This window comes from Cnephaeus nilssonii (genome assembly GCF_951640355.1).
Source record: "Cnephaeus nilssonii genome assembly, chromosome: 6".
In the NCBI taxonomy this organism is placed as follows: domain Eukaryota; kingdom Metazoa; phylum Chordata; class Mammalia; order Chiroptera; family Vespertilionidae; genus Cnephaeus; species Cnephaeus nilssonii.
In genome coordinates, this window is record NC_137077.1 from 56,465,491 (window position 1) to 56,491,981 (window position 26,491).

General features: G+C 36.1%; 1 protein-coding gene across 2 annotated transcripts in view; it reads left to right on the forward strand.

Moving 5' to 3' along the window:
• The window catches only part of SLC16A7 (solute carrier family 16 member 7), a 165,599-nt gene extending 139,968 nt beyond the window's left edge, over nt 1-25,631 (forward strand). For both annotated transcript variants that reach the window (XM_079773635.1, XM_079773634.1), the window contains 3 exons: nt 10,600-10,743; nt 13,282-14,097; nt 18,124-25,631. In XM_079773635.1, coding sequence (XP_079629761.1) covers nt 10,600-10,743; nt 13,282-14,097; nt 18,124-18,395 — 1,232 coding nt within the window. In that variant the 3' untranslated portion in view covers nt 18,396-25,631. The remainder of the gene's footprint in view (nt 1-10,599; nt 10,744-13,281; nt 14,098-18,123) is intronic.
• The last annotated feature ends 860 nt before the right edge of the window (nt 25,632-26,491 follow it).

Genomic DNA, 26,491 nt, shown 5'->3' on the forward strand with positions numbered 1-26,491 from the left:
CCCCCCCTGCCAGCCTGCTCTTCTCCACCTGCACCCCCACTGGCCTGCTCACCCCCAATTGCCCCCCCCCCCCAGCCAGTTGCTCTCCTTGCTGGCCTTCTTGCCCCCAACTGTACCCCCCCCTCCACCCTGCTCACCCCCAACTGCCTCTCCCCGCCACTGGCCTGATCACCCCCAACTGCCCTCCCCTCCTGGCCTGATCTCCCTTAACTGCCTCTGCCTCAGCCCCGCAACCATGGCTTTGTCCGGAAGGATGTCCAGAAGGTCTCCTGGAAAGTCTCCTGGTCTAATTAGCATATTACCCTTTTATTAATATAGACTAGGACTTATGTAAAAAGTGGACAAAGAATAGTTGGAGCACATTCTCTTGGTACTATATCACTTGGATTCATCATACACAACACACACACACACACACACACACACACACACATACATACACAAATACATCTATCTCTGCACTATGTACATTTCATGTGCCGTAGAAATAGTAGCAAGGATTCAGGGGTAAGAGGACCTCATAACTTTAGTTGGGAACTTTGTTTGCTTAAAACACCTTTACTCATAAACCAAGGTATTTTTATTTTTTAATTTATTATTATTTTTAATTTTCCCCATTAATATTTATTCCTCTATGCTCTCTTCTACCTCCACTCCCCTTTCACTTCCCCTGCAATCACACTGTTGTCCATGTTCATGAGTTCTCTCTCTCTTCTTTTACTCTTTATTGCTCAATCCCTCCACCCCTCTCCCTACCACAGCACCAGATCTGTCTGCCTGCTCTTTATTAGAGCCTGTTTCTATTTTGCTTGGTAGTTCAGTTTGTTCATTAAATTCCACATGTGAGTGAAATCATGATACTTGTCTTTCTCTGACTGGTTTATTTCACTTAGCATAACACTCTCCAGGTCCATCCATGATGTTGTAAAGGGTAAAATTTTCTTCCTTTTTACAGCAGAGTAGTATTCCATTGTGTAAATGTACCACAGATTTTTTATCCACTTATCTGATGGACACTTGTGCTGCTTCCATATCTGGGCTATTGTAAATGATGCTGCAGTGAACATAGGGGTACATATAGTCTTTCAAATTAGTGTTTTGGGTTTCTTCAGATAAATTCTCAGAAGTGGAATCACTGTGTCATAAGGCACTTCCATTTTTTAATTTTTTTAGGTAACTCCATTCTGCTTTCCACAGTGGCTGCACCAATCTGCATTCCCGCCATGTATGAGAGTTCCCTTTTCCCCACATCCTCGCCAACACTTGTTTGTTAATTTATTGATGATAGCCATTCTGACAGGTGTGAGGTGATATATCATTGTGATATTAATTTGCATTTCTCTGATTAATGACGTTGAGCATGTTTTCATATGTCTATTGGCCATTTGTATGTCCTCTTTAGAGAAGTGTCTATTCAGGTCTTTTGCCCATTTTTTATTTTGATTGGTTTTGGGAGTGTGTGTTGAGTTTTATAAGTTCTTTATAAATTTTAGGTATTAACTCCTTATCAAATATATCATTGGGAAATATGTTCTCCCATTCAGTGGGTTGTCTTTTCATTTTGTTGATGTAAATCAAAGTACTTTTAAAGAGAAGAGTTAAGATGAATGGTGATCATATACCATCTCTAAAATGATCTTTATCCTCACATATGTGTTGACTATTTTTTATCATTATACTTTAGATAAGAAGAGAAAGGAACGTAGTGTAAGCTTCCTCTTAAACTTTTTCTATGATAAATACTGATATATTAATTAAGTGATTGTAGTATCATATGACAATCCTAAATCAACTTCTAAAACAATTTAACTTAATTAAATGTAAGATAATCACTATCTACTATGTGAAATAAATTAACTCTCCTATGCCTAAGTAGATTATAAATATAAATAAAATTGCACCTCTGCCCTCTAACAGTTTAAACTCTAGTGAATAATGCAAATATGCAAATAAGTATACCACAAGGTAGAATAATATTACTATCTTAAGAGAGATAGGAACAAAGTAGTGTAGCAGTTAAAAGCTTAGAGAATTACATTAGATAGATGAGTTCATGTTGTGCATTATGGCAGTGTTATTTAAAACTAATTTTGAAGAGTGGATGGAGGGAAAGAATATAAAATTTTATAGGACTTCATACAACAGTATTCTATGTACAGTAAGAGTTATGAGGGGAAAATATTCATGATCAGAAATGTATGTTAGCATCTTTTGGAAATGGTCATGTTGTTTATCCATTGCCTAAGACAGATAGGAATCTTCAATTTACAAATTGGTTATGGGTTAATAGAAATACATATTTTTTAAGATACATTTTGAATTACATATCCCCATTTCAAAAATCCTATTGAGATTAAACTATTTCAACCTTTAATTGAGAATAACAAATTGGAAAAGTCTGAAGCGCTTTAAATGTTCCATAGTTAGATTATACTGAGATAATTATTTGAAACTAAGTAACCTTTCAAGCTTTAGAGGAAAAAAAGGTATTTTGTAGATGTTAACTACTACTTAGTGTGAGATAGTCTTAAGAGATTTTATGTATTTGTAATAGAAATTGAATGTTTTTCTATCATTATATTAGTTGGGATATTTTGGACTGTAAGTAAGGAAAAAGCCAGTGTCCATTGGTAAGCTAATAAGGAAATTTTATGATGTCATATCACAAAGAAGTCTAAGTAAGGCAGCTCATGGCTTGGTTGATTCATTGGCTCTTGGATGTAATCGAGGGTGAATCTACCTAATCTCCAAGCACCCTTCATGGCCCATCGATGACTATGGCACCTCTAGGCATCACATTGTCAAGAGAACATATTGAGGCATTTTATTGTTTTGTAAGACTGAGGAGATGCTTTCTTAGATGTCCCCAGAAAACTCTTCCTATATGCATTGTCACAAAATGCTTGTGTTCAAACCAGGATTTGGTAATGGGAATAGTCCTATCATGATTCACTTATGATTCACTCCCAAGTGTTAGGCCTGGGCTCTCACAGAAGAGGTTAGATATAAATTAAAATTGGGATTCTGTTAAGAAGGAAGATAGCGTGGCTCTTGGGTAGGTAACCAACAGTTCTGCAATTACAGCCTTATTTTGTTATCTTCTTAAAATTTATTGCAAATGTTGTGTAATGTATTAAGTGTAAATTTTTATTTTAAAGAATGAGCATTATGTAAACAATATTTAATCATTCCTCCCAGAAAAAAAGAAAGTAACTCTTCACATAGGCAGTTATAGCAAAATGCTTGAGCAATCCTTAAAAGTCATTACTTTGCACCTCAGTCTCCTTATTTATAAAATGGGAATGAAAATAAAATGGGAATGAAGAAATACTACCAACTTTTAGAGAGGTAGTAGGATTAAATGTAATTTTATAATGTGAAGAGTTTAGAAGTGCCAAGTCCTCAACAAATGTTATTTTTATTATTATGTAGCCATTGCATAGTCTTAAACAAGTGAGAATGATTTTCCTGGTTGAGAATAATGTACCTTATAAACACCAAGGAAGTGCTTAGCATTTCTGTTCTTGGGCATAAGAGAATGATCACTTTCAAACCCTTTGATTTCTATTAAAAGATTTTTATGTCAATTTGTCTGTCCCCCTTTCCCTCCAATACAAATAGCATGATTATCCCTTTTAAACAGTTGTGATGATGCCTAGTTGGGAAAAAAAAACAAAACTGTGGTTGAATGAATATAGAAATGGAAAAAAGTTAATGTACAGAGAGGAAAAGAAAAAACACACATAAAAATAACTATCTTCTTATTAAAATTCAAGAACTTGTCTTTGCAACCAGGCCAATGGCAGACAGGCATTGAAATGTGCAAAAAAAGAAAAATATGGAAGGTATGGAAAATGAGCTATAGCTTTATAAGTGGATTTAAAAATAGCATTTAGTACCTCATTAAAGTTTGATAGCTTCATCTATTGGAACAGTGAGCAATCTCTCTGAGTAGTCGATATATTTGCAGAGACCTGAGTATTAGAAAAATAACTCATCTATATAATAAAAGCCTAAGCAACTGTTAAAGTGGAACGACCAGAATAACTGGTCTCTATGATGCACACTGACCACCAGGGGGCAGATGCTCAATGCAGGAGCTGCCCCCTGGTGGTCAGTGTGCTTGCAGAGGGGGAGAGCTGCTCAGCCAGAAGCTATGGTCACTGCTGGCAAGCACAGCAAGGTGGTGGGAGCCTCTCCCACCTCCACAGCAGCGCTAAGGAGCAGCAAGCCAAACGGTAAGGAGCCTGCTGCTAAGGAACAGTCAGCTGAGTGGTAAGGAGTGAGCAGGCGGGCGGTAAGGAGTGAGGGACCCCAGATTGTGAGAGGGATGTCCCAGACTGTGAGAGGGAGCAGTCCAGGCTGAGGGGATGACCCCCCCCCAGTGCACAAATTTTGTGCACCAGGCCTCTAGTTTACATATAAAGGGGAGAACATTCCCAACAGAGGAAACTGCAAATGCAAAGCTGAGTTTGTGGACCATGTCACCCTCTGTCCCTGTTATACAGCAAGTACATCTATCATGTTAATCAGTCCCTTTCTTGACTTCCACAGCTACTCAAAGCACTCACTCAAAACATTTATATGCTTAAAATACTGGTTAATTGCTGAGTGAATACACAATGAGTGTCTTCAGCCGACATTAAGATTCATCTTTTGTGAAGCTGGATGAGCTCCAGTAAGTTAACCTGGGGCACTTATCATTGAGCAATGCGCTGATGACTTACCTTGCTAACAGTGATGTCTTCATCCATTCAAAAAGCAAATGCAATGGCTGCTTCTAATTATCAGGGACACTCCCTTCATGTTTTTCACTAAATTGAAATGAAAGAAAATCACCTGGAGAGAGGAACCACGTGGATTTTCAATCCCAACTTCAGTGCAGGAATCGACCTCAGGCAAACAAGTACTTAACCCTTTGCACTCGCTTGCTTTTTTCTCAATTCCTTTATTTTAATGCTAACCGTGTCGAGTCACACTCGACATCCGAGTGCAAAAGGTTAATGAAGAAGAGCCCACACTCTGTCCAAGTTAAAATAGCATCAGTTTTCTAATTCAAAAAACACCTCTTTGAAAAATATTTCAAAATTATAATGTTTCTGTTAGTAACAAAAATACTATGGTAGTAAACACAGATAAATTTCTGAAATTGCAAACAACTCTCTCTCAGTCTTGAACTACTGCTCTCTATCATTTGACTTGACAGGATACTACATATACAAATTGGAAATAAAGCAAATGAAAAATAAATTATAGCAGTTTATCATTTCTTCTGTTAGTGTTTATACTGTGCATACAAAATTTTATATAGCTCAAATTCATAGTCAATTTCAATTCATGGTTTTAGATTGATCAAATATATTTATGAAATGTTCATTACATAACATACTCTCCAAATTTTCTCACAGCATTTATTATGTGCTCATGTAGCATACAGAAGAAATAAAAACAAGCGCTGTTAATTTACATCTACAGAACAGAATAACAATATGCAAAACAATAGACTAGTATACATACATACACACATATATATGGCATACCTTTTAAAATATTAACAAGACCCATCTGTTTATAAGTTCTATATCAAAATTCAAAATTAGCAGTAAGAGAGATCACACCCAGGTTTGATTATTTGTTTCTAGATTCACAAAACTCAAAAATGTCTTCCATGGCCATGATTTATTACGATGAAAGGGTGCAAAACAAAATCAGGAAGAAACAAGCACATCAGGCAAAGTACAGAGGAAACTAGTTGCAGACTTCCAAGAGTCTTCTCCCAACAGAATCACAAAGGATGGGTTTAATTCCTTCAGCAATTGGTTTTGACATGTGGGAAGTGTTGCCTAACAAGGAAACTCAATTGAGACTCCGTGCTTAAGGTTTCTGTTGGGTTACTGGTTACATAGGTATTCCTGTCTGGCATATAACAAAATTCCAGACTCCCAGAAGGAAAGCATATATTCAATATAAACTATATTGTTTATTTATTTATTTTAAAACTACATTGTTTATTGTTTGTAAGACAGTTTAGGCACAGTAAGCCACTCTTATCAGCTAGGGAATGATGGGAATACTTCTGAAATCCAAGTTTGCAGATGCCAATCAAAGCCAGACTTGCAATCAGGCCTTATTTATGTATGTATGTATGTATTTATTTATTTTTAATGATTTCAGAGCAGAAGGGAGAGAGAGAGAGAGAGAGAGAAACATCAATGATGAGAGAGAATCATTGATCAGTTGCCTCCTGCATGCCCCCCACTGGGGATCGAGCCCGTAAACCAGACATGTGCCCTGAGCAAGAATTGAACTGTTATCTCTTGGTTCATAGGTCAACGCACAACCATCGAGCCACACCAGCCAGGCACAAGTCAGGCCTTTTGAAGGATAGTATCTTAGCCTTGCTGTTGTTGACTCTTTTCTGCACAGTAGTTAATAGCACAGTTTTATAATCAGGTGCCTTTGGGCTCATATCCACATTCTACCATTGATTCTGATGTGATCTTAAGTTATCTAAGCACTTTGCACACCTCCATTTTATTGACTGTTACGTAACTTTAATTAGGCAACTATATCATCAAATTGCCACAAAAATCATGTAATAATTCACAATTATTAGCACACTAACTGCAAAGAGTAGTAACTCAATAAATATTGATGAATATTTGGCATGATGAGTAATAGTATATATGGCAGCTACTTTCACAAAGCTTAGAATGTATGAACAAGATTCAAACAAATTAAATGCAGAGTAAATAAGTGTGTGTGTGTGTGTGTGTGTGTGTGTGTGTGTGTGTGTGTTTGTTACCAACTCTAAGTGCAACAGGAGTTCTAAGAGTGGGCAAACTCTGTAATTTATAAGAACCCAAACTCTGTAATTTATAAGAAGCTTCCTTACCAGAATAAGTATCCTTTTGGTAAATATTAAGGAGCCATACCAAGAAAAACAGAAGTAGCTGACAGAAATAGCTTTCAGAAGACAAGGAAGTAGCGGAAATGCAGGTAACAATATTGAGATCCTTACACTGCTCTCTGGAGAAACTCTCCTATACACCTTCATAGTTAACATGCATGTGGCCATTAACTTGACACTAAAAATTCTTTGATTGGAAAGCAGGATCAGAATAAATTAGTGGGTACATAGTCTGATTTAGATACAGTCTGATACTTTCGTGAATTTTTTTGGAAATAAGATATTATTCTTGCATGTCATTTTTTATAACTGCTTGATGAGCAAATAAAACAAAAATTTTTGATGAACAATAACTGCTGTACTTAGATACGGACTCAAATATAACTATCAGTAGGTACAGAGTTTCCTATTTTGGCATAACTAATAATTAAACATCATGATTACTTGAAAACACATGCTGAGTACAAACTTCCAGTATGATTGAATTAATAGATAAATGAATGAATGTGCTCAGAATATAATTAGGCCTATGATTCATCAAAAGGGGACACTTGGGAAGCTAGCTCATGCTTAATAAAAATCACATGTGATGAGAATCCGTTTTTGTTTTTAATTTTATATTTCTTGTTAGTAACAATAAACTAAGCCACTTGTAGGATAGAGAGAGATAATGGACGGTGTCATTTTACATCTAATGTTAAGATGCCTCCTCAAGCTAATATTAAGCATTAAAAATTCTTTACAGTCCTAACCGGTTTGGCTCAGTGGATAGAGTGTCGACCTGCAGAGTGAAGGGTCCCAGGTTCAATTCCAGTCAAGGGCATGTACTTGGTTGCAAGCACATCCCCAGTAGGGGGGGTGCAGGAGGCAGCTGATGGATGTTTCTCTCTCTTTTATCGATGTTTCTAACTCTATCCCTCTCCCTTCCTCTCTGTAAAAAATCAATAAAGTATTTTTTTTTAAAATTATTTACAAAATGAGTGTATTTTACTTTATATCATAATTTAAATTTTAACCCACAACTATTATGAAGTAGACATATTTTATGACATTTTATACGTATGAACAAGATTCAGACAAATGAAATGGAGAATAAATAATTGTGTTTGTGTGTCTGTATGTGTTTATTACCAGCTCTAAGTGCAACAGGAGTTCTAAGAGTGGGCAAACTCTGTAATTTATAAGAACCCATAAAAGGCCGAAACCGGTTTGGCTCAGTGGATAGAGCGTCGGCCTGCGGACTGAAGGGTCCCAGGTTTGATTCTGGTCAAGGGCATGTACATTGGTTGTGGGCACATCCCCGGTGGGGGGTGTGCAGGAGGCAGCTGGTCGATGTTTCTAGCTCTCTATCCCTCTCCCTTCCTCTCTGTAAAAAATCAATAAAATATATTAAAAAAAAAAAAAGAACCCATAAAAGCTTCCTTGCCATAATAAGTATCCTTTTTGTAAGTATTATGGAGCCACACCAGGAAAAACAGAAGTAGCTGACAGAAGTAGCTTTCAGAAGACAAGGAAGTAAAGGAGTATGGGGCTTTGATTATTTCTAAATAATCACTTATGAAGTATTTTTTGGTCAGGAAAACGATTATAGATGACTTTGTAAATATATCCCATATAGAATATCATTTAACTAAAGTATATAACTTAAAATAAAATTATTTGTTAAAATTATAACTCTTATTGCATATTGACTAATCCCAATGTAGAAACTATCTAAGCCACCTCAAAAATAAAAAATAAAAAGCCAGCACCTCTAAATGTTTTCTTTAGTGACTTCCTTTAGTTAATCACAGTGATGGGAAAAGCTTTGATGTAGTTATCCCAATATTTAGATATAATTATTTCACATACATTGCAAATTTAGTTGTAATTAACAGCCTATGTTCCAATTTAAGTTTATACATTTTGGGCAAACACAATTATAAAATGTAGTAAATCAGTTAACTCATTTTTTTAATTATCTAGGCACCACATAGAAAATGGTATACTGAGAAGAGATCATTGTTATTAATCCAAGTAATTGGTCAGTGCCTTTGAATTTATTCTGATTGTCTAATCAAAGCATCCACCACAGTTCTTAAAACAACTTCTTGATTATTTTTTTCTCTGGACTGGAATGTATTGAGGATTAACTCATCCTTGGCATGTGAAAACTGGCTCAAGAAATACTGTATTAAACTAATTTGAGTTAAGTTGAATTAAATTGAGTTAGTTAAATTACTTTAAGAAAAGTAGTGTCCCTAGTTTCAGATGAAATATAATTTTAAGTTAAAAATGGAATGTCAAATCAAATCACTTACACATTGACAAGTTTTATAAACTAGTATGGATTTGCATTGACTCTAAGCCTCAATTGTTAAATTGTATATTATTTTTAATATTTATTTATTGATTTTAGAGAGATTTGTTGTTCCACCCATTCATGCATTCATTGGTTGATACCCATATGTGCCCCGCTAGAGATCAAACCCACAACCTTGGTATATCTGGCGAGGGCAGTTGTACCATTATTTTATAAAACACCACTAAAGAAAAAATGTTGTGCACAAAAATAAGATGCAGCACTTTATTAATATTTATAACTTTAATTTTATAATTACCAAAAGCACTTTTAAAGACATACTTAAATTAATTTAATAATTTTAATCACTCTTGAATATTTTATGCATACACACACAAATAGGACACATTTGCCAGAAAATGTACATTTAAAAAATTGAGCAAGGCATTTTAAAACCTTCTTTCCAGGCAGTATTTGGCTCTTCTAAATTAGTTTTTGAGTCCAAGTCCTTGATGTTCATGTTTAACATAAGAGATTGTTCTCCTTGTCCATGTGGGAGCGTATTTTCATGGAGAAATCCACCATTTTTTCTGGTAATTCCATCTATACTACCATTCTGCGTCCATTCTGCAAGTTTGGGCTGGTTCTTTCTTGGCCTTACCAGAATGTGTCAACAGAAAATTTTTCAGAAAACAATGAAGATTTCATATTCCGTTTTAAATGGTCCTTAACTGGTTTGATTGAAGTATTAGTTAATGTGAGTTACCAGTGTTCCTATTGTCCAGCCAAGCCACAGCAATAACATACAGTTCAAGCATTCATGGGCCATGATAGCTACATAACTACCTATGACTGCACCCTGATAAACAGGAATTGTTCAGAGATCATCAAGTGTAAGACATCCTTATTTCTAATACAGTAAAATATAGAAAAAATCGGTGTCTTAGAATCAAAGAAACATAATATTAAAGAAAAAGTATAATGGGTTCTAATTTAAAAATTGAACTCTAATTAAGAGCGTGAGTGTTTGTGTGTGCGTGCACAGTATTCTAAAAAACAAAATTCTAACACAAATCATTTATATAATGGCTAGATTTTTGTTACATAAATTTTCCTGCATTTACTAAGACAATTTAGCTATATTTTGTCAAAAAACTTTTTCATCAAAAGTTGAATGACTGTGATCATAAACTATATAGTAAGTAGTTCTAAGGTATTATTTTATGTGCTTTTACATGTATGATTAAAGATAATCAGTCAAACTGATTGGAAAGTATTGAAGTCTTCATTATATGCTCTGTGTGTTTTTTCTTTGATCATTAAAATGTGCATCTCAGCTTTCAAAATTAACAATGTTAAAAATAAACGACCCAGCAACTGAATATTTCTTCATCTCATCTCTACTCAGGTCCCATCAGCAGTATTTTGGTGAATAAATATGGCAGCCGGCCAGTGGTGATGTTAGGCGGTTTGCTGTGCTGTGTGGGATTGGTCGCAGCCTCTTTTAGCACCAGCGTAATAGAGCTCTACCTCACTGTGGGGTTCATTGGAGGTAAGTTTTGTTTTCAGCTTATTATCTTAACACTCATGTTGTTCACGAAGCTCTCTAAAATACATGAACAATAGGACATTTTTATTGTTTTCTTTGAATTTTATTTTTATATCAGGTACGATCTTGAATTATTTTCATCTAGTACATTGAAATACTAGCTATGGAATGTCCAATCAAAATTATTTCAGGTAATGGGGAAAAAATGATTTATCAGATACATAATGCTTTATGATATAAATGTCAGAAACAAAACATCATTGGCCTGTTTTTATCATTTTACCCTTCACTCTTCAGCCAGCTAAGATGGCAGACAGAAGCTTTCTGGCATATAAATAGCTTCATTTAAAAAAAAATGTATTTTTCATTGCTTATTAGTATCTACAATATCTGATGTTTCACATAATAGGTTAAAAACAGTGGCAAAGAGTTATTTTCTGGATGCACTGACTTAGCTTTAACAATAGAATTATTGTATTCTGTTTATGGTGGAGCTCTGTATTGTGGTGCCTCTTTGTTCCCTTCCTAAAAAGATTCTGGTTTAAAGCTCTACAAGGCACATTGGCTACTAAACACAAATATTTTCATATGACATCCATCCTAGTATTTGATTATAGTTGTTTCTTATGCAAAGTGTCTTTGGACTTAAACTGACCTAAATATGTACATTTGGAAAATACAATGTTTATTAACCTCAATAATAAATTGAATCAAACAAATCTATACTCAGTTTTAAGAAAAATTAGACTTCAATATATAAAGAAATTGAATATTTTTCTAATGCCCACAGATAACAAGGTAAACATATTTCTCTTTTTATTGTGATTTTAGATCAGTCTAACCTTGCACTCATGTGTCATGTGATGAAAAAAATGTGAAGCATTAAAGCCTAAAACGGAGTGATGTTAAATCCTTCTCTTTACTATCTATCAACACCCCCTCTCTCTTTTCTTGATACGGTAAAACATCTTTTGTGAATGAGAGAATCTTATTCTATCTAAAAATTGCCAGAAAGGAGAGAATGCCATTTCCTTTGTGCTGAAATACTGTGTATTATATTTGACTATGGAAGTAAGGCTAAGTCTACAAGTAGATGTATTAGGGAAAAGGTGATTTGGGTATTACTGCACCACAAATAGCAACAGTATTATACAGGTGGGACAAAAATAGCTTTACAGTTGTGAGTGTGTGAAACAGTTTATTCTTGTATTATTATTTATTAATTACCAGAGGCCCAATGCATGAAAATTCGTGCAAGAGTAGGCCTTCCTTCCCCCGGCTGCTGGCACCCGCTTCCCTCTGGCCCAGGCTTTGTCTGGAAGGACAGCTGGAATGATGCCCGGAAGGACATCTGGTCTAATTAGCATATTACCCTTTTATTATTATAGATTGTATTAGTTTCCATACAAATAATTGCAAACCTTACTTTTGCCCCACCCTGTATATTATTCCAACTTCAATTCCATTCCTTTGGGTCTTGGAGGCTTTGATGCTGCTAGAGTCAACCAGTTGGGGCGACAAGGCCAGCAGGGGATGGCAGTTGGGGGGAACCAAGCCTGCAGGGGAGGACAGTTGGGGGGGACCAAGCCTGCAGGGGAGGGCAGTTGGGGGGGACCAGGCCTGCAGGGGAAGGCTGTTGGTGACGACCAGGCTGGCAGGGGAGGGCAGTTAGGGGCAACCAGGCTGGCAGGGGAGGGCAGTTAGGGATGACAGGGCCAGCAGGGGAGGGCAGTTGTGGGAGTTCAGGCCTGCAGGGGAGGACAGTTAGGGGCAACCAGACCTGCAGGGAAGGGCAGTTAGGGGAAACCAGGCCTGCAGGGGAGGGCAGTTGGGGGCAATTGGGCCATCAGGGGAGCAGTTAGGCGTCGATCAGGCTTGCAGGAGAGTGATTAGGGGGTGGTCAGGCTGGCAGGCAGAAGTGGTAAGGGGCAGGCAGGCAGGCAGGCAGGCAGGCAGGCGAGCGGTTGGGAGCCAGCAGTCCTGGATTGTGAGAGGGATGTCTGACTTCCCGTTTAGGCCTGATCCTACCAGGATCAGACCTAAACGGGCAGTCAAACATCCCTCGAGGGGTCCCAGATTAGAGAGGGTTCAGGCTGGGCTAAGGGACACCCCCCTCATCCCCCCCCCCCCCTGCACAAATTTCATGCACCGGGCCTCTAGTGTAAATATAAAAGGAGATGAAAATCTGTGGAACTAAGTGATTGTAATTATAAGAATTAATAATTGTAATTATAAGAATTAATAATTTTGTCCTAGTTTCAACCTATGCTCTGATTTTTGAAACATCAGTAAAAGCTTTTGGTTTTAATTTTGTGCTTTAAAATGAAAGGAATATGAAACAGTCATACATATCAAGTGTCCAGTTATGAGAAACTTTTTATGTGCCATTCTCTTTATATTGATGATTAACAAAAAATCAACACCTGCTATTGCCTTTTGAGTCCTGCCTTACCCAATTGAATGTATGTTTTGAAGAGTAATTTCTTTTATGAGTGGCATAATGAGTTTGTGTTTTTCTTTCTTCTGTTTTGTTCTTTGCAGGTTTAGGTCTAGCCTTCAACCTGCAACCCGCCTTAACAATCATTGGCAAATACTTCTATAAGAAACGACCCATGGCGAATGGTCTTGCCATGGCAGGAAGTCCTGTTTTCCTAAGTACATTAGCTCCTTTCAATCAGTTCCTTTTTAATACTTTCGGCTGGAAAGGAAGCTTCATGATTTTGGGAGGCATATTGTTGAATGCCTGTGTGGCTGGGGCTCTCATGAGACCCGTTGAATCCAAACCAACTACTAAGGCTCAAAATAAGATTTGCGAAACAGAGCTTGAGTCGCGTGTGAAAAAAGGCCACAAGAAGCAATCACTCTGGGAAAAAATTAATAACTATTTAGATTTCTCCCTTTTTAAGCATAGAGGGTTTTTGATATACTTATCTGGAAATGTCATTATGTTTCTAGGATTTTTTGCCCCCGTTATATTCTTGGCCCCATATGCTAAAGACAAGGGAATTGATGAGTACTCTGCAGCCTTCCTGCTGTCTGTTATGGCTTTTGTTGACATGTTTGCAAGGCCTGCAGTAGGATTCATTGCGAACACCAAACTTGTTCGACCTCGAATCCAGTACTTCTTCAGTTTTGCAATTATGTTCACGGGAGTGTGTCATCTCTTGTGCCCATTGGCAGAGGACTACATAAGCCTGGTGTTTTATGCTATATTTTTTGGCCTTGGATTTGGGAGTGTTAGCAGTATCCTCTTTGAAAGCCTCATGGACCTTGTTGGTGCTCAAAGATTTTCCAGTGCTGTGGGACTCGTCACAATTGTGGAGTGCTGTCCAGTTCTCCTTGGCCCTCCTCTTGCTGGTAAGATTTCTCATCAAGGAAAGCAAAAGGCATCAAATCAATAGCTATTGACTGAGATGTTCATTGTAATACATCGCATGCCTTGTAATTAAAAAAATACTAATAGCCTGAAGGACTGAGCATGTGTTAATTTTAGGGTTTATTAGGTATTTTTGAACTTCATAATTAGTTGAATTTAGATCTAAATTTGTTTCAAACGCTGGACCTATGAACTTAAGAATTTAAGTTAAACTGGTAATTAGTAGCATAATGTTTAGATTTTTTACCCATATCAGTTATTTTTGTGTTTTTAAAAATGTTTAATGGAAAAGTCATTTCTTAAATTTATCATTGATGACAGATTTCTCTTCCATCTATATTAAAATTAGTCAAAAATTTAAAATAGCTCTCTCAAAAAGTCAGGATCTATTTTCTTATTGGTTATATTGATATGGAACTTATTACATGCCTAAGGGAAGAATACTTTTATAATACCCACTGATAGGATATACTAATATATATCCATGAAAGTCATTTTTATCAGACACTTATAGTTCATGTTTATAAATTATAAAGACTACCTTTTAATTTTAAGATCTAAAATATTTTTTAATATGCTTATAAAAGCATCTGTGTAAATAGCCCAGTAAGGACACTAAGATGCATGTATAAGTTCATTTTGAAGTTTAGACTTTGCTTAATTTTTGTTTATAACATACTAATGTTATAAATATTAAATGCTTTTTGTGGACCAGAATTTTTCAGTAACCATTATATATTATTTTGGTTAATACTAAACTTAGGTATTCACTGAGATTCCTAGCCTGCCCCCTGGTGGTCACAGTAAATGCAGGGCTAAATGTAAAAATTTCAATGTATTTAAATCAGTTAATAAAAGGCTTCGTACATGACATTAAGGAATCATTTCGAAAGTGGGGAAATTTATCTTTAATTTGCTAACTTAAGGCACTTTGACTTTTTACCTTTTGCTTTTTCACTTGGTTAGGAATGAGCTGAGTATTTGTGTACTTGCTGCCCACCACAGCTGTCCTCTAGTAAATTGCACAGTTGTTTTGGGTGGTGTATCCCTCAGCGTGGATGTACCATGGCACCAAAACAATTTTTAAAAAGGATTAAAACCAGTCAGTATATTTATCAGCCAATTGATTTTATTTTATAAGACAAGTACAATTGGCCTATCTTTTCATACAGAAGCAGTTTTACCAAATGGGTTTTAGAAGCCTATTCATTAACAATAAAATTCTTAGTATAAACAAAGAAAACTGTTATTTCAGTAGCCATGGTGGGATGATTAAAAAAAAAAAGGTCAACCGATGGAGTGGGTGGGCTTTCGGGATGAAAATGAAGGAATCTGATTTGGCTACTTCTCCTTGGGCTGAGAACTTTACTAACATTTACATCTATTTCTGTACCCTTAAATGCTATTGTTTAATATTGTCAAACCATTGCACCAGTGATAGCTATGGCAGCAACTGACTTGCTGCTTCATGAAGCTCTCACACTCCAGCCATAATACTTCCACCTTTTTCATCCTGTTTCTGCCTCCTGCTACCCCTGACAGACACTCCATGACTTTGAGGTGGGCTGCTTCTCTACAGCCTTTGGCATCTCCTAAAGTGGTGTCTGGCACATTGTAGGCACTCAGTAAATACTTCTGAATGAATGTGTCTTGTTGTAGTTACTTCTCACACAGTTGCGGCTGCTCCTGCTACTCTTGTTCGTAGAGCAGTGAAGGGTAGGGAGAGAATGATTTCTATTTTTTGTCAGTCAAGTCTTTCACTGCTGTACTCACAGAGAACTGAAGCTTTAGTTCTAGAAATCATATATGGTTCCTTGATGATGATTAAAAAACTCCCAAAACATTTGGAAAGTAGGTTGATTTGGCAGTCCACAGTGATATTAACTCTGATGGGGCCATAGAACTGATGTTTCTGTATTTTGAAGTGTAACAATCATTGTATAAAAAGAATATTTGACTTAAAGTCAGAATGGGAAATGAAATTACGCAGTTTTTGTTATGCTTATGTATGTGTGATATGTATTCAAATAAGCCTATTCCACCATTTACCCAATTAAAACAGGGAACCTTGTTCAAATAGTTAATTTCACAAGTAACTAAATTTAACACTGAGCTACTGACTAGGTTTCAGTTAGAAGGATAGAGATTCTGACGAAACAAATAGGTGTATATCAGAATCACCTGGAATAAGCATATAAGAAACAACATGGGTTTGTGTCCACTCCATTTTGCTGGTAATAATTATCGTTAAGAATCGGGTGCCTGCAAAAAAAAAGCAAGAGGCAAATCTATGAATTGAACTATTTTTAAAAGTCAATAAAGCCTTCATATTATATGGCACCAAGCTAATTTTTTAATGTTTTCAATAATCAAATGGAATAAACATTTTCTTTCTTTAAAAAAAAAACAATCATTTTTTATTGATTTCAGGGAGAAAGGAAGAGGGAGAGAGAGAAATAGAAACATCTATGATGAAAGAGAATCATTGATCAGCCTCCTCTTGCACACCCCTCCTGGGGATCAAGCCTCAAATGGGAATCGAACCATGATCTCCTGGTTCATAGGTTGACGCTCAACCACTGAGTCATGCTGGCTGGGCAATATTTTTTCTGATTAGTTTGGCCTTAATAATTTAAATTTAGATAAAGTAAAAAATGTAATTAGCCACAAAAGTGACATAACTCTTAACCATGAGATTTGGTGAAGCCATTTAAAGAACAGTTAGGAATATGAGATTCAGACAGTCCTTGATCAGACCCAGAGTCTGCGCCTCCCTGGCTGTGTAACCATGCTCAGATTACTTCCTAGTGCTCTTGTAGAAGTCAATGAGATATTGCAGATAATAGTGTTTAGCCTAGTGCTGGGCATAGAGAAAGCATTTAGTAAACATCATGTCCTCTACGAACTTTATAAAAGCCTTTGGGTCTTTCCTAAAGAATGTAATGTTTCCCTCTTTTTTGAAAAGATAGGAAGTATGGAAAGGAGTGAAGCAATCTCAATGTGTCTGCTGTAAATAAAGAGATAGATAAATATATCTATTTCTGCATGAATAGATATTAAACATGTATGTATTTATGAATATGCACTCCAAAGCATATATACCTACTTTGTCTTAATTGTACATTTTTATTGAGGGAAATAATGTTAAATAATTTTAATATCCAGTAATATAATGCTGCATGTGTGCATTCATGTCTTTATTTATATACTAGAGGCCCGGTGCATGAAATTCATGCATGGGGGCGGCGGGTGTCTATCAGCCCAGCCTGCACCCTGTCCAATCTGGGACCCCTCAAGGGATGTCCAACTGCCCGTTTAGCCCCGATCCCTAAACAGGCTATCGGACATCCCCCTCACAATCCAGGACTGCTGGCTCCCAACTGCTCGCCTGCCTGCCTTCCTGATTGCCCCTAACCGCTTCTGCCTGCCAGCCTGATCACCCCCTAACCACTCCCCTGCCAGCCTGATTGATGCCTAACTGCTCCCCTGCCATCCTGTTTGCCCCTAACTGCCCTCCCCTGCAGGCCTGGTCACCCCCAACTGTTCTCCCCTGCAGGCCTGGTTCCCCCGCAACTGCCCTTCCCAGAAGGCCCAGTCACCCCCAACTTCCCTCCTCTGCCGGCCTGGTCACCCCTAACTGCCCTCCCCTTCTGGCCTGATTGCCCACAACTGCCCTCCCTTGCAGGCCTGGTCCCTCCCAATTGCCCTCCCCTGCTGGCCATCTTGTGGCGGCCATCTTGTGTCCACAAGGGGGCAGCCATCTTTGACCACATGGGGGCAGCCATCTTGTGTGTTGGAGTGATGGTCAAGTTGCATATTACTCTTTTATTAGATAGGATATAAGTCATAAAAAAGAATAATTTTCATTAAATATTTAATATTAACTTAAATAAGAAATAGGTACATACTGTGCCTATGGAAGAATTTATTAGAAAATTTTATTATTTATAGCTCTTTTATTATTTTATCCTAAAATATGTTTTTTGTTTGTTTGTTTTGTCTCATAGGTAAATTGGTGGATGAAACTGGAGAGTATAAATATATGTATATAGCCTGTGGGGCTATTGTATTCCTAGCAAGTGTGTGGTTGCTCATTGGTAATACTATAAACTATAGAATGCTTGCAAAGGAAAAGAAGTTGGAAAAAGCAAAGGAAGAAACGTATAACAAGCCGGATTCCCAAGAATCTGAACCCTTGAACGCATCTAAACAATGTGTTGTTGAAGTCAAAAGCACGAGACCAGAGAATAATCCCTCAGAAAGAGAAACTAACATGTAGCAAGAATCACATCTCTGATTTCAGTGTTTATGACATTTTTAAAAATATGTTTTTGTATTGATATTTTTAGACAGAGAGGAAGGGAGAGGGGGAAAGAAATAGAAACATAGATGAGAGAGAAACATTGATTGGCTGCCTCCTTCTGAGGATCAAGCAGGCAACCGGGCATACGCCCTGACCAGAAATAGAACCAGTGACCTTTTGGTGCATGGGACGACACTCAACCACTGAACCACACCGGCCAGGCCAGTGTTTATGACTTTCTTACGAGAACTTTTTTTCCCCCTCCAAAATATTGGAAAGGATTTTAGTTTAAATAAAACCTGATAATGAATGACGGAGATGAGATTTCCCTCAATGTCAAATTTTAAATGGTTTCTTTTAAAAAAATATATTTTGAGATTATGCATATAAAGAATCCATGCAAGGGTTTTATTTTCATACATGACTCTGGTTGCGATTAAAATAATTTCCAAATCTTCTAGTGACTTCCAGTCTTGATTATAGAGATCTGAATTCCAAACCCCTGGTTTAAGTAATTCTATAAGAATACCCTCTCCACATTTCATTTTTCAAGATATTAAAGTGTGAAATGGAACTAAAGGCAAATGAATTTCCACTCACAGTATCTGGAGAACAAAAGACAAATAAGTTCAAAAAGAACATTATCACCATACTATTTTTTTTTCTTTTTACTTAAAAAATATCCATGGAGAAAAAAAGAAGTGTGTTATATTTGCATACTACTGTACATGTGGATTTTAAAGATAAGAACATGGGTGGAAATGAGGTGATCTTAACTTGAAAATACAACTAACTTTTTTAAACCGTAAGATTTGATTAGCCCATGCACATGCCTTCTTTGAGGGGGCCATTAGCACCTGGTAGTAGAGAACAGCACCCTCAAATTAATTTTTAGAATTTTTACCTAATATGTAAACTAACTTAAAAGCCTAAATTACCCCCAAGGAATGGACTACATCCATTGATTTTAAAAGAGATTTTTTATTGGTTTTTAGAGAAAGCAGCGGCTTTTCGGAGCAGGGATGATGCCCAACCCACTGAGCTACACAGGGCAGGGCTAAAAAAAGATTTTTGTTAGTAATCCAGAAAGTAATAACCAGGGATTTTATTTTAACCAGAACTCATCTGATCTATTTTCAGACTGAGACAGCAAGCAGAATCAACCCAAATCCTGGTGGATAGGTTTACAGATAAGCCAAGTTATAATTTTTCCCAACATGGTGGTGATCAGTAGGTTACTGTTATGAGTAATACATTTGGGAAAGCTAAGAGTGCGGGGGTGCTTATAATGAGCCCTCTAAACTCTCATTTCCCTCCCTTCCCCAAACATGCAAAAGCAAAAACCAAAAATCACAAATAGGCTTTTTACTCAGCCGCTGAAAATGCCTCATATTATAGGGATGTCGGTACTGGAAAATTCTGCCCTCTATGGACTGGGCTTCCTGCTGCCTGTGAACATAACTGTTAACTAAACCAGGAGACTGTTAAAACACGGCTGCTAGCACTGGAGGCTGTGTGTGACCTGGTATATGCACTTGAGAAGGGCGGGGATCGTGTACAACAATAGCAAGAAGCTTGCAATCCTGCAGCCCAGAGTAATTTCGCAGTTTCTCGTTTTCATGGCGATGTGAAAACATCTGGGAACCTACAGCACTCTTGAATACAGTGGCACATGATAGTTTTCTGTACATTCAGAGCTATAGACACCATTTTGAGTTATAAAGCACTTGTAAACAAGAAAGAAATTGTGCTTTGCGACTAAAGGTATAAATATTTTCGTCTGAAGTTTAAGTTAAGACCATGACTAATAAAAAGCATTTAGTGCTTGGTTATTGAAGTGATGTCACTCTCAAGACGTCAAAAGGAATTTGCTGGGGGGTTTGTGTGTTTTATTAATTGCGGTAGAGACAGGTGCTATTCCTATCCCCTAAGAGATTGTACCTGTATATCAAGCTTTGGTGATAGCTAACACTAAGGATTAATTTGTAAAATGTATGCACTGTTTAAGCATGCACCTCACATTCAGGAAGCTATATAAAATTCCATATTTCATTTAACATTCACTTTTTGCATATAAAAGAGGTATTTGTATTTTTCAAATATTAAGTAAAACGATATGTGCCAATACCATCAGTAAATTAATCAGGGAAATGTGGCAGTATTATGGCCGTGATTTTGTTTGTTTGTTGTGGTTTTTTTTTATTTCATTTTGCCCAATCTTGAGTCTTGAATAAGCTATTTTCATATTATGAGTGCTTTTCTATGTAACTCTGACTCGTCATAAGCAACGCAACATCGTAAGTTAGTCACTCTCCAATCTTCAACATTTCCAAAAGTGTCTTGGATTCTCTGGAAACACACTTGTAAATGAATATAGATACTAGACTCAGGGGTGAGGAGAATAAATAGCAGAGTAATGATCGTGGGGTTTTAGGTCTAAGGCTATGGCCCTTTTTATCACCAGCTGCTAGAGACATGCTGGTGGGTGCATTCCAGTAGTTTTCTCCACAAAAGGAGATTTATTCACATACTGACGAATTTCTTGTCAAAAACCAACTCGTATTTATTTTATTGCTCCTTGGCCATCTTCATTATGCTTTCATTTCTGGCACTGATTATATCAAATAGTTAAAAAAAAAGGGGGAAGGGAAATTGTGCATTCAAAGTGCACAATATGAGGTACACAGTCATGTCTGGCAGTAGCGATGAAGAAAGTTATAAATACGCACACATACCAATTCCCATACATACATATTGACCATTTAAATCAGAGTATACTGGAAAGAGTGATGTAAATTCTCATACAGGACGCAGAATTGTTCCAGGGTAAAATAAGTTTTTCTACTTGTTCACTCTTCCGGCTCTCTTGAACTTGTTAAAATATTTATTGATTTAACAGAATATTTCAAAGACTAGAGAATATGAACTTAGAACATTCATTATCATGTTGTCACATAATGATTATCTTTCCTGATCCTTTTTAGGTCCAGTCAGCACACATTTAAGAGGCAGGGAGTCAGGCTCTGGTGTACTTCATGTTGGAAGACTTGATGTTTTCCCAGTGTAACTTCACATGATGCGTAAGTTTCACTTTGTTAGTACAGAGTTCCAGCCACCTTATCTGCCCAAACACACACACACACACACACACACACACACACACACACACACACACACACACACCGTTCCCAGACACTAGGAAATAACTAACATCATTAGGTTTGATACACACACACCAAAACCTCTCATTTGTATAAAATTTCAGGCTTAATTAAAAAAAATAAAAATAAATTGTGACTGTTAGGCTCAATTTAATAGGAAGAAAGGATGCAAAGTGGGAAGGGAGCTAGTCTTTATGTATTATGCATTTTGCCTACCTAATACCTTTTAATATTCAAGCCAAATCATAGGTAGAGGCTATTGGCCTGATATAATAGATGAGTGAAACAAAACAAAAAACAGACGAAGAAATTCAGCAAATTACCAAAGATAAAAGATAGTATGTGACAGAATCGGAACTAAAACTCAGGTTTATCTAAAAGCAGGAAGAGCCCCTAGGATGTTCACTACCATGCTGTCTCCTAATAGTAGCTGTAGAAGCTAGGTACAATATAGATGCAACAAATTTATTATGCAGAGAAACCAATTAGGTTTAACTTCAATTCATATTATGATTCATCTAGTGTTTGTTAGAGACTGCATTTGCTATAACCTGATTACATAGTTTCAAGTTGGCTGTTTTTCTAGTCAATGTACCTTATCCCAAATCATGGTAATGATTATGTAATATCCATAATTATTTTAATGTGACTTTTCATAAAAATAATGACATATTTGTATGATTCAAGTGTAATATATTTTCCCTGAATTTGGATTTAGAAGAAAAGTTATTTTCTTTATGGATAAGTAATTCCCATATTGGTAGCTACTTATTATGACTGAAGAATTAAAAGTACTTACTATAAAACATTATTTTCAGAATTATGATTCTTATTCACAGGATTATCTTAAATTACAAAAAAAAACCACTTTAAAAAGTTTGTGACATATAAATAACTTGGTTCACCTATGCAATATATATTTATTTCCGTTATTTTCTGCAATGGCCCCTATACCTTTACTCATTTTTCAAGTTTCCCTGAACATCTGTGTTGTCATTTCCCCCCCCCCCCCCCGTCCCTTTGATCTATAGAAAGAACAAGTGCCATTGCTTTTTCCGTCTCATTCCAAACTTCTGGCATGCATGGAACATTGTTCTCCTTAGCTTTATTTCAGATGGTGCACTTCTAATGTCTTACGTCCTTCACAAAGTCACCCACGCTGCATCTGGTCTTATTTGTGTTTAGCAGCAATGGCCATATTCCTGGGGCCAACAGTGTATACTTTTGGCAATTATCACTCATCTTTCAAATAAAGGAACTTGTGTGACTGTACATTTGTTACATATATATTTCAATGCGATTTTTAAAAATCTATAAAAATTGATCTTTTTGTGCTTGGCCCTTACTCTCCTGGATGTTTCTAATTTTCTTAAAGTGCCTGACAACTTGGAGAAACCAAGCTTACCATCAAGCATAGTACCATCACATCCATCCTGTAGGTCCTTTCGATGCAATGACATCACTGATACAGCATACTAAGTAGATTCCTTACCACAACAGTTCACAATACCAAAGAGCATCAAAATGATTGAGATAAAATAGAAATTACAGTCTTTACTCATGTCACTTCTTTTTAGGGTTAGGATTCTACATGTCAATGTGCATGACCTCATGTATGAGAAATCCACTTCAAAACCAAGAGACCCCATTGTCAGTAATTATAATGCTTGCATAATCAAATCAGAAACTGAGCTCCAGAAACTATCTCTGTTGATCATTAAAAAATTGAATAATTTGCTGAGCTCATGGGATTTTGTTGTGATATTCTCTTCTTTGTTATCAATAGTTTGTACACTGTAGGTTTTAACTCTACCTGGTTTATTTTACTCCTCTGTCCCGCACTGCTTTTCTTTCACTTTATTTGGCTTATGTGCGATTCGTGAAAGAATTGTTAGGGTAGTATTGAAATTCATAATTTTAGGTCTCTGCCTTAAAAGGAAAAATAATGCTGCAAATATATATATATATATTTTTTTTTTACTTAAATGGCGCATAGGAGAATTTTTTTTTAGACCATATTATTTCTTCCATCCCAATCCCATGCTGCTTTACCTTTCCCCCTTCATTTCTTCTTTTCTATCATTATTTTTAAAAATCATTTTCTTTTCCCTTTTTTTTTTTTACAATGTCTAGGTCAAGTTCTTTAGAATTTTTCATCTAATTAAGGACATTTTTAGCACAGGATTTTTGTTTCTTTGGCGGGTTTAGTTTACTTCCCCTATTTGCCCGCTCTCCATGTTTTTCAGTCTTCATAGGTGCTTGTTAGTAAGTTGCATAATATACAGTATTTCAGCAGGCAATTGATTATTCAGAGATCATAAATCTACTGTCTTTCAGTAGATATTTTTCTTCACACAGTTTAACAAGCTTTTGCTCTTTTGTTTTAAATTCAAATATGGCAAAACAAGCTAGGGAAACTCAGGCACTCAATATTCTGTCAAGTATAGATTAGTAAAGAGTTCTGGTCAGATGAACAAAAGAATTATGTGAATGTCAGAGTGAAGTTTTAACACATTCTTCTAAGATTTTCATTCTAGGTTGACTGTTGTTTTGCTTTCATATGTATCTAAAAAAAAGGTTTTTAAGTTTGACCCAGTTTATATAGCTTGTTCATTAAAGTACAGGACAAATTCTTAATAAACTATTTAATTGACTTTAGTTTTCTACCAATGCTACTCTAAGTAAAGTATAAATGTTTCTGGATTTAGGGAGAAAGGACATGTGAACTGAACTGTTTATTTTCTAAGCATTATGTGTAATTTTTATTTGTATTGTATTTTCTTTTTAATATATTTATGTATCAAAGATATATTTAATTAATTTGTTTCGTCATCTCATCGTCTTAAGTTAGGTTTGTTACAAATTCATAGTTTTGCAGAATAATACCAAAACAGGTGAAGGGCTTTGGCTAAACATATATCTGCCCTCTGAGTGACTGGATAAGCCATTTCACTTGTAATGGTGAACTTTGTAGCATGTATACATACTTTCCTGGAAATAGTCTAACCTTACTTAAATCCTTTATTTCCAAAATGAATATATTTGTCCTAATTGAATTATACTTTACAAAATTATGTTTGTAAATTTAATTTGAAGAATATTTGCTGATTCCCACAATAGATAATTCTGAGTAAATTGGATGTAATAACTAGGGGGATGAATGATTTTGTCCAATATGTATATGTTGTTACAGCAATATCTAAGTCATTAAAAAATACGCACTAATGATTTGTTTACAGAGTCTATGTGTCAGTATTCCATTGATTCCTTTTTTGTCTTATGCTCATATTTTATTTCAGAAGCATTACTCACTTATTTTTTCCCCAAAAAGTATAATAGCACAGCACAGAACACACAATATGAGTTTGTTGAATTAAGTCATATGCAAGAAATTAATGCCATTGTATAATCTCAAAGAGAACACCCCAAAAATATTTTAAAATACTTTATTGATTTTTAGAGAGAGAGGAAGGGAGAGAGAGAGAAACATGGATGTGAGAGCAACACATCAGTTGGCTGCCTCTTGCATGTCCCTGACTGGGGATCGAACTGACAACCCTTCAGTGCATGGGACAACACTCAATAAAATGAGCCACACTGGCCAGGGCCCAAAAATACTATTTGACTTAAAAATATGAGAATGGGTTAATAAAATAATTAGAATAGGATCTGTCTCAAAAATGCTTGCTTTTTTAAATGGTCACTTCACCTACTTTAACGGTACACTAAAATGCCTTTCAAAGTTTAAAAATATAAGCTAGAACCCTCTCCTTTTTGCCTTCTTACAGATGAATGTATTTAAAGTGATTGTGATTTGATCTTGGAATATATATTGCTGTTATTTTTGTACATATAATAGTTCTAAACTTGGCAAGAACTGGCATTTTCATACAATATATTTTGTCTAAACACAATGTAGATTTATTTAAATCAGACGTATATTGTGTTGATCATTTTTTAAATTATATTGTCTTTAATGTCCTTTATTTTTAAGTTAGCTTGTTTGAATAACTGAATCATTTACCACTTTGCTTTCATTTATACACTGTTATATGGCCATACTGTTTTAGAAAAATCTCTGTTGTCATGTCTAGGTTTAACTACATAACTAATTTAAAACCAAATGTTGAATTCTTCTGCGGTGGGGCGGCGGGAGGGGCCGGTGAGGAGGAGGGGGACGGTATATATTTTGCCAGCAGTTTTGAGTATATTTTCAAGTTTATCTCTTCCTTATTAGACTGTGAGCTCCTGTGGACAGGGACATTCTCTTAGTTGCAATAACAATTTTAGTGCCTAGCAAAGTGCCAGGCACAGAATAATTCCTTTCTTGAGACAAATTGATTGGGCTAGATTGTTACTACTACAGTGTTCTATGGTGCAGGCTGAGTGTATGTTAGAATTCTCTGGCTAATTTTCAAAGTAACACTGAATGTATATTAGAGGAGTTCTCTGGCTAATTTTCAAAGTAAGGTATAGAAAGCACACATTTATAGCATTTTATCATTAAGTTGATAGTTAATCTTGAATATTTCATTTTTGTCAGGAAACATTTTATGCAAATGTTGAATTAAGCAGCAGCTAAATTCATGGTACACATTAACTAGTTTTAGTTTCTTTACAAAATGAGAAAAGCTCTTCAGGCTTCCTGAAGATAAATGTTGACAATAGTTTTATTGACCAAAGGTGCTACGTATTTTACAATATTTACCTTGATCATAAATGCTCCTATCTGCTGAGCTTTATTTATTTTTTTCAGGGGGCAGGGGGTGGAGTGCAAAAAATCAGAATGTAATTTCTTCCTGAATTATGCAATTTACCACTATATCTTTCTTTGTACTCTATTATTATTGTATTTAAATTATGACTTACTGCTTACTAATTTTTATTGCAGGGCTATGCTGTTTCTTAGAA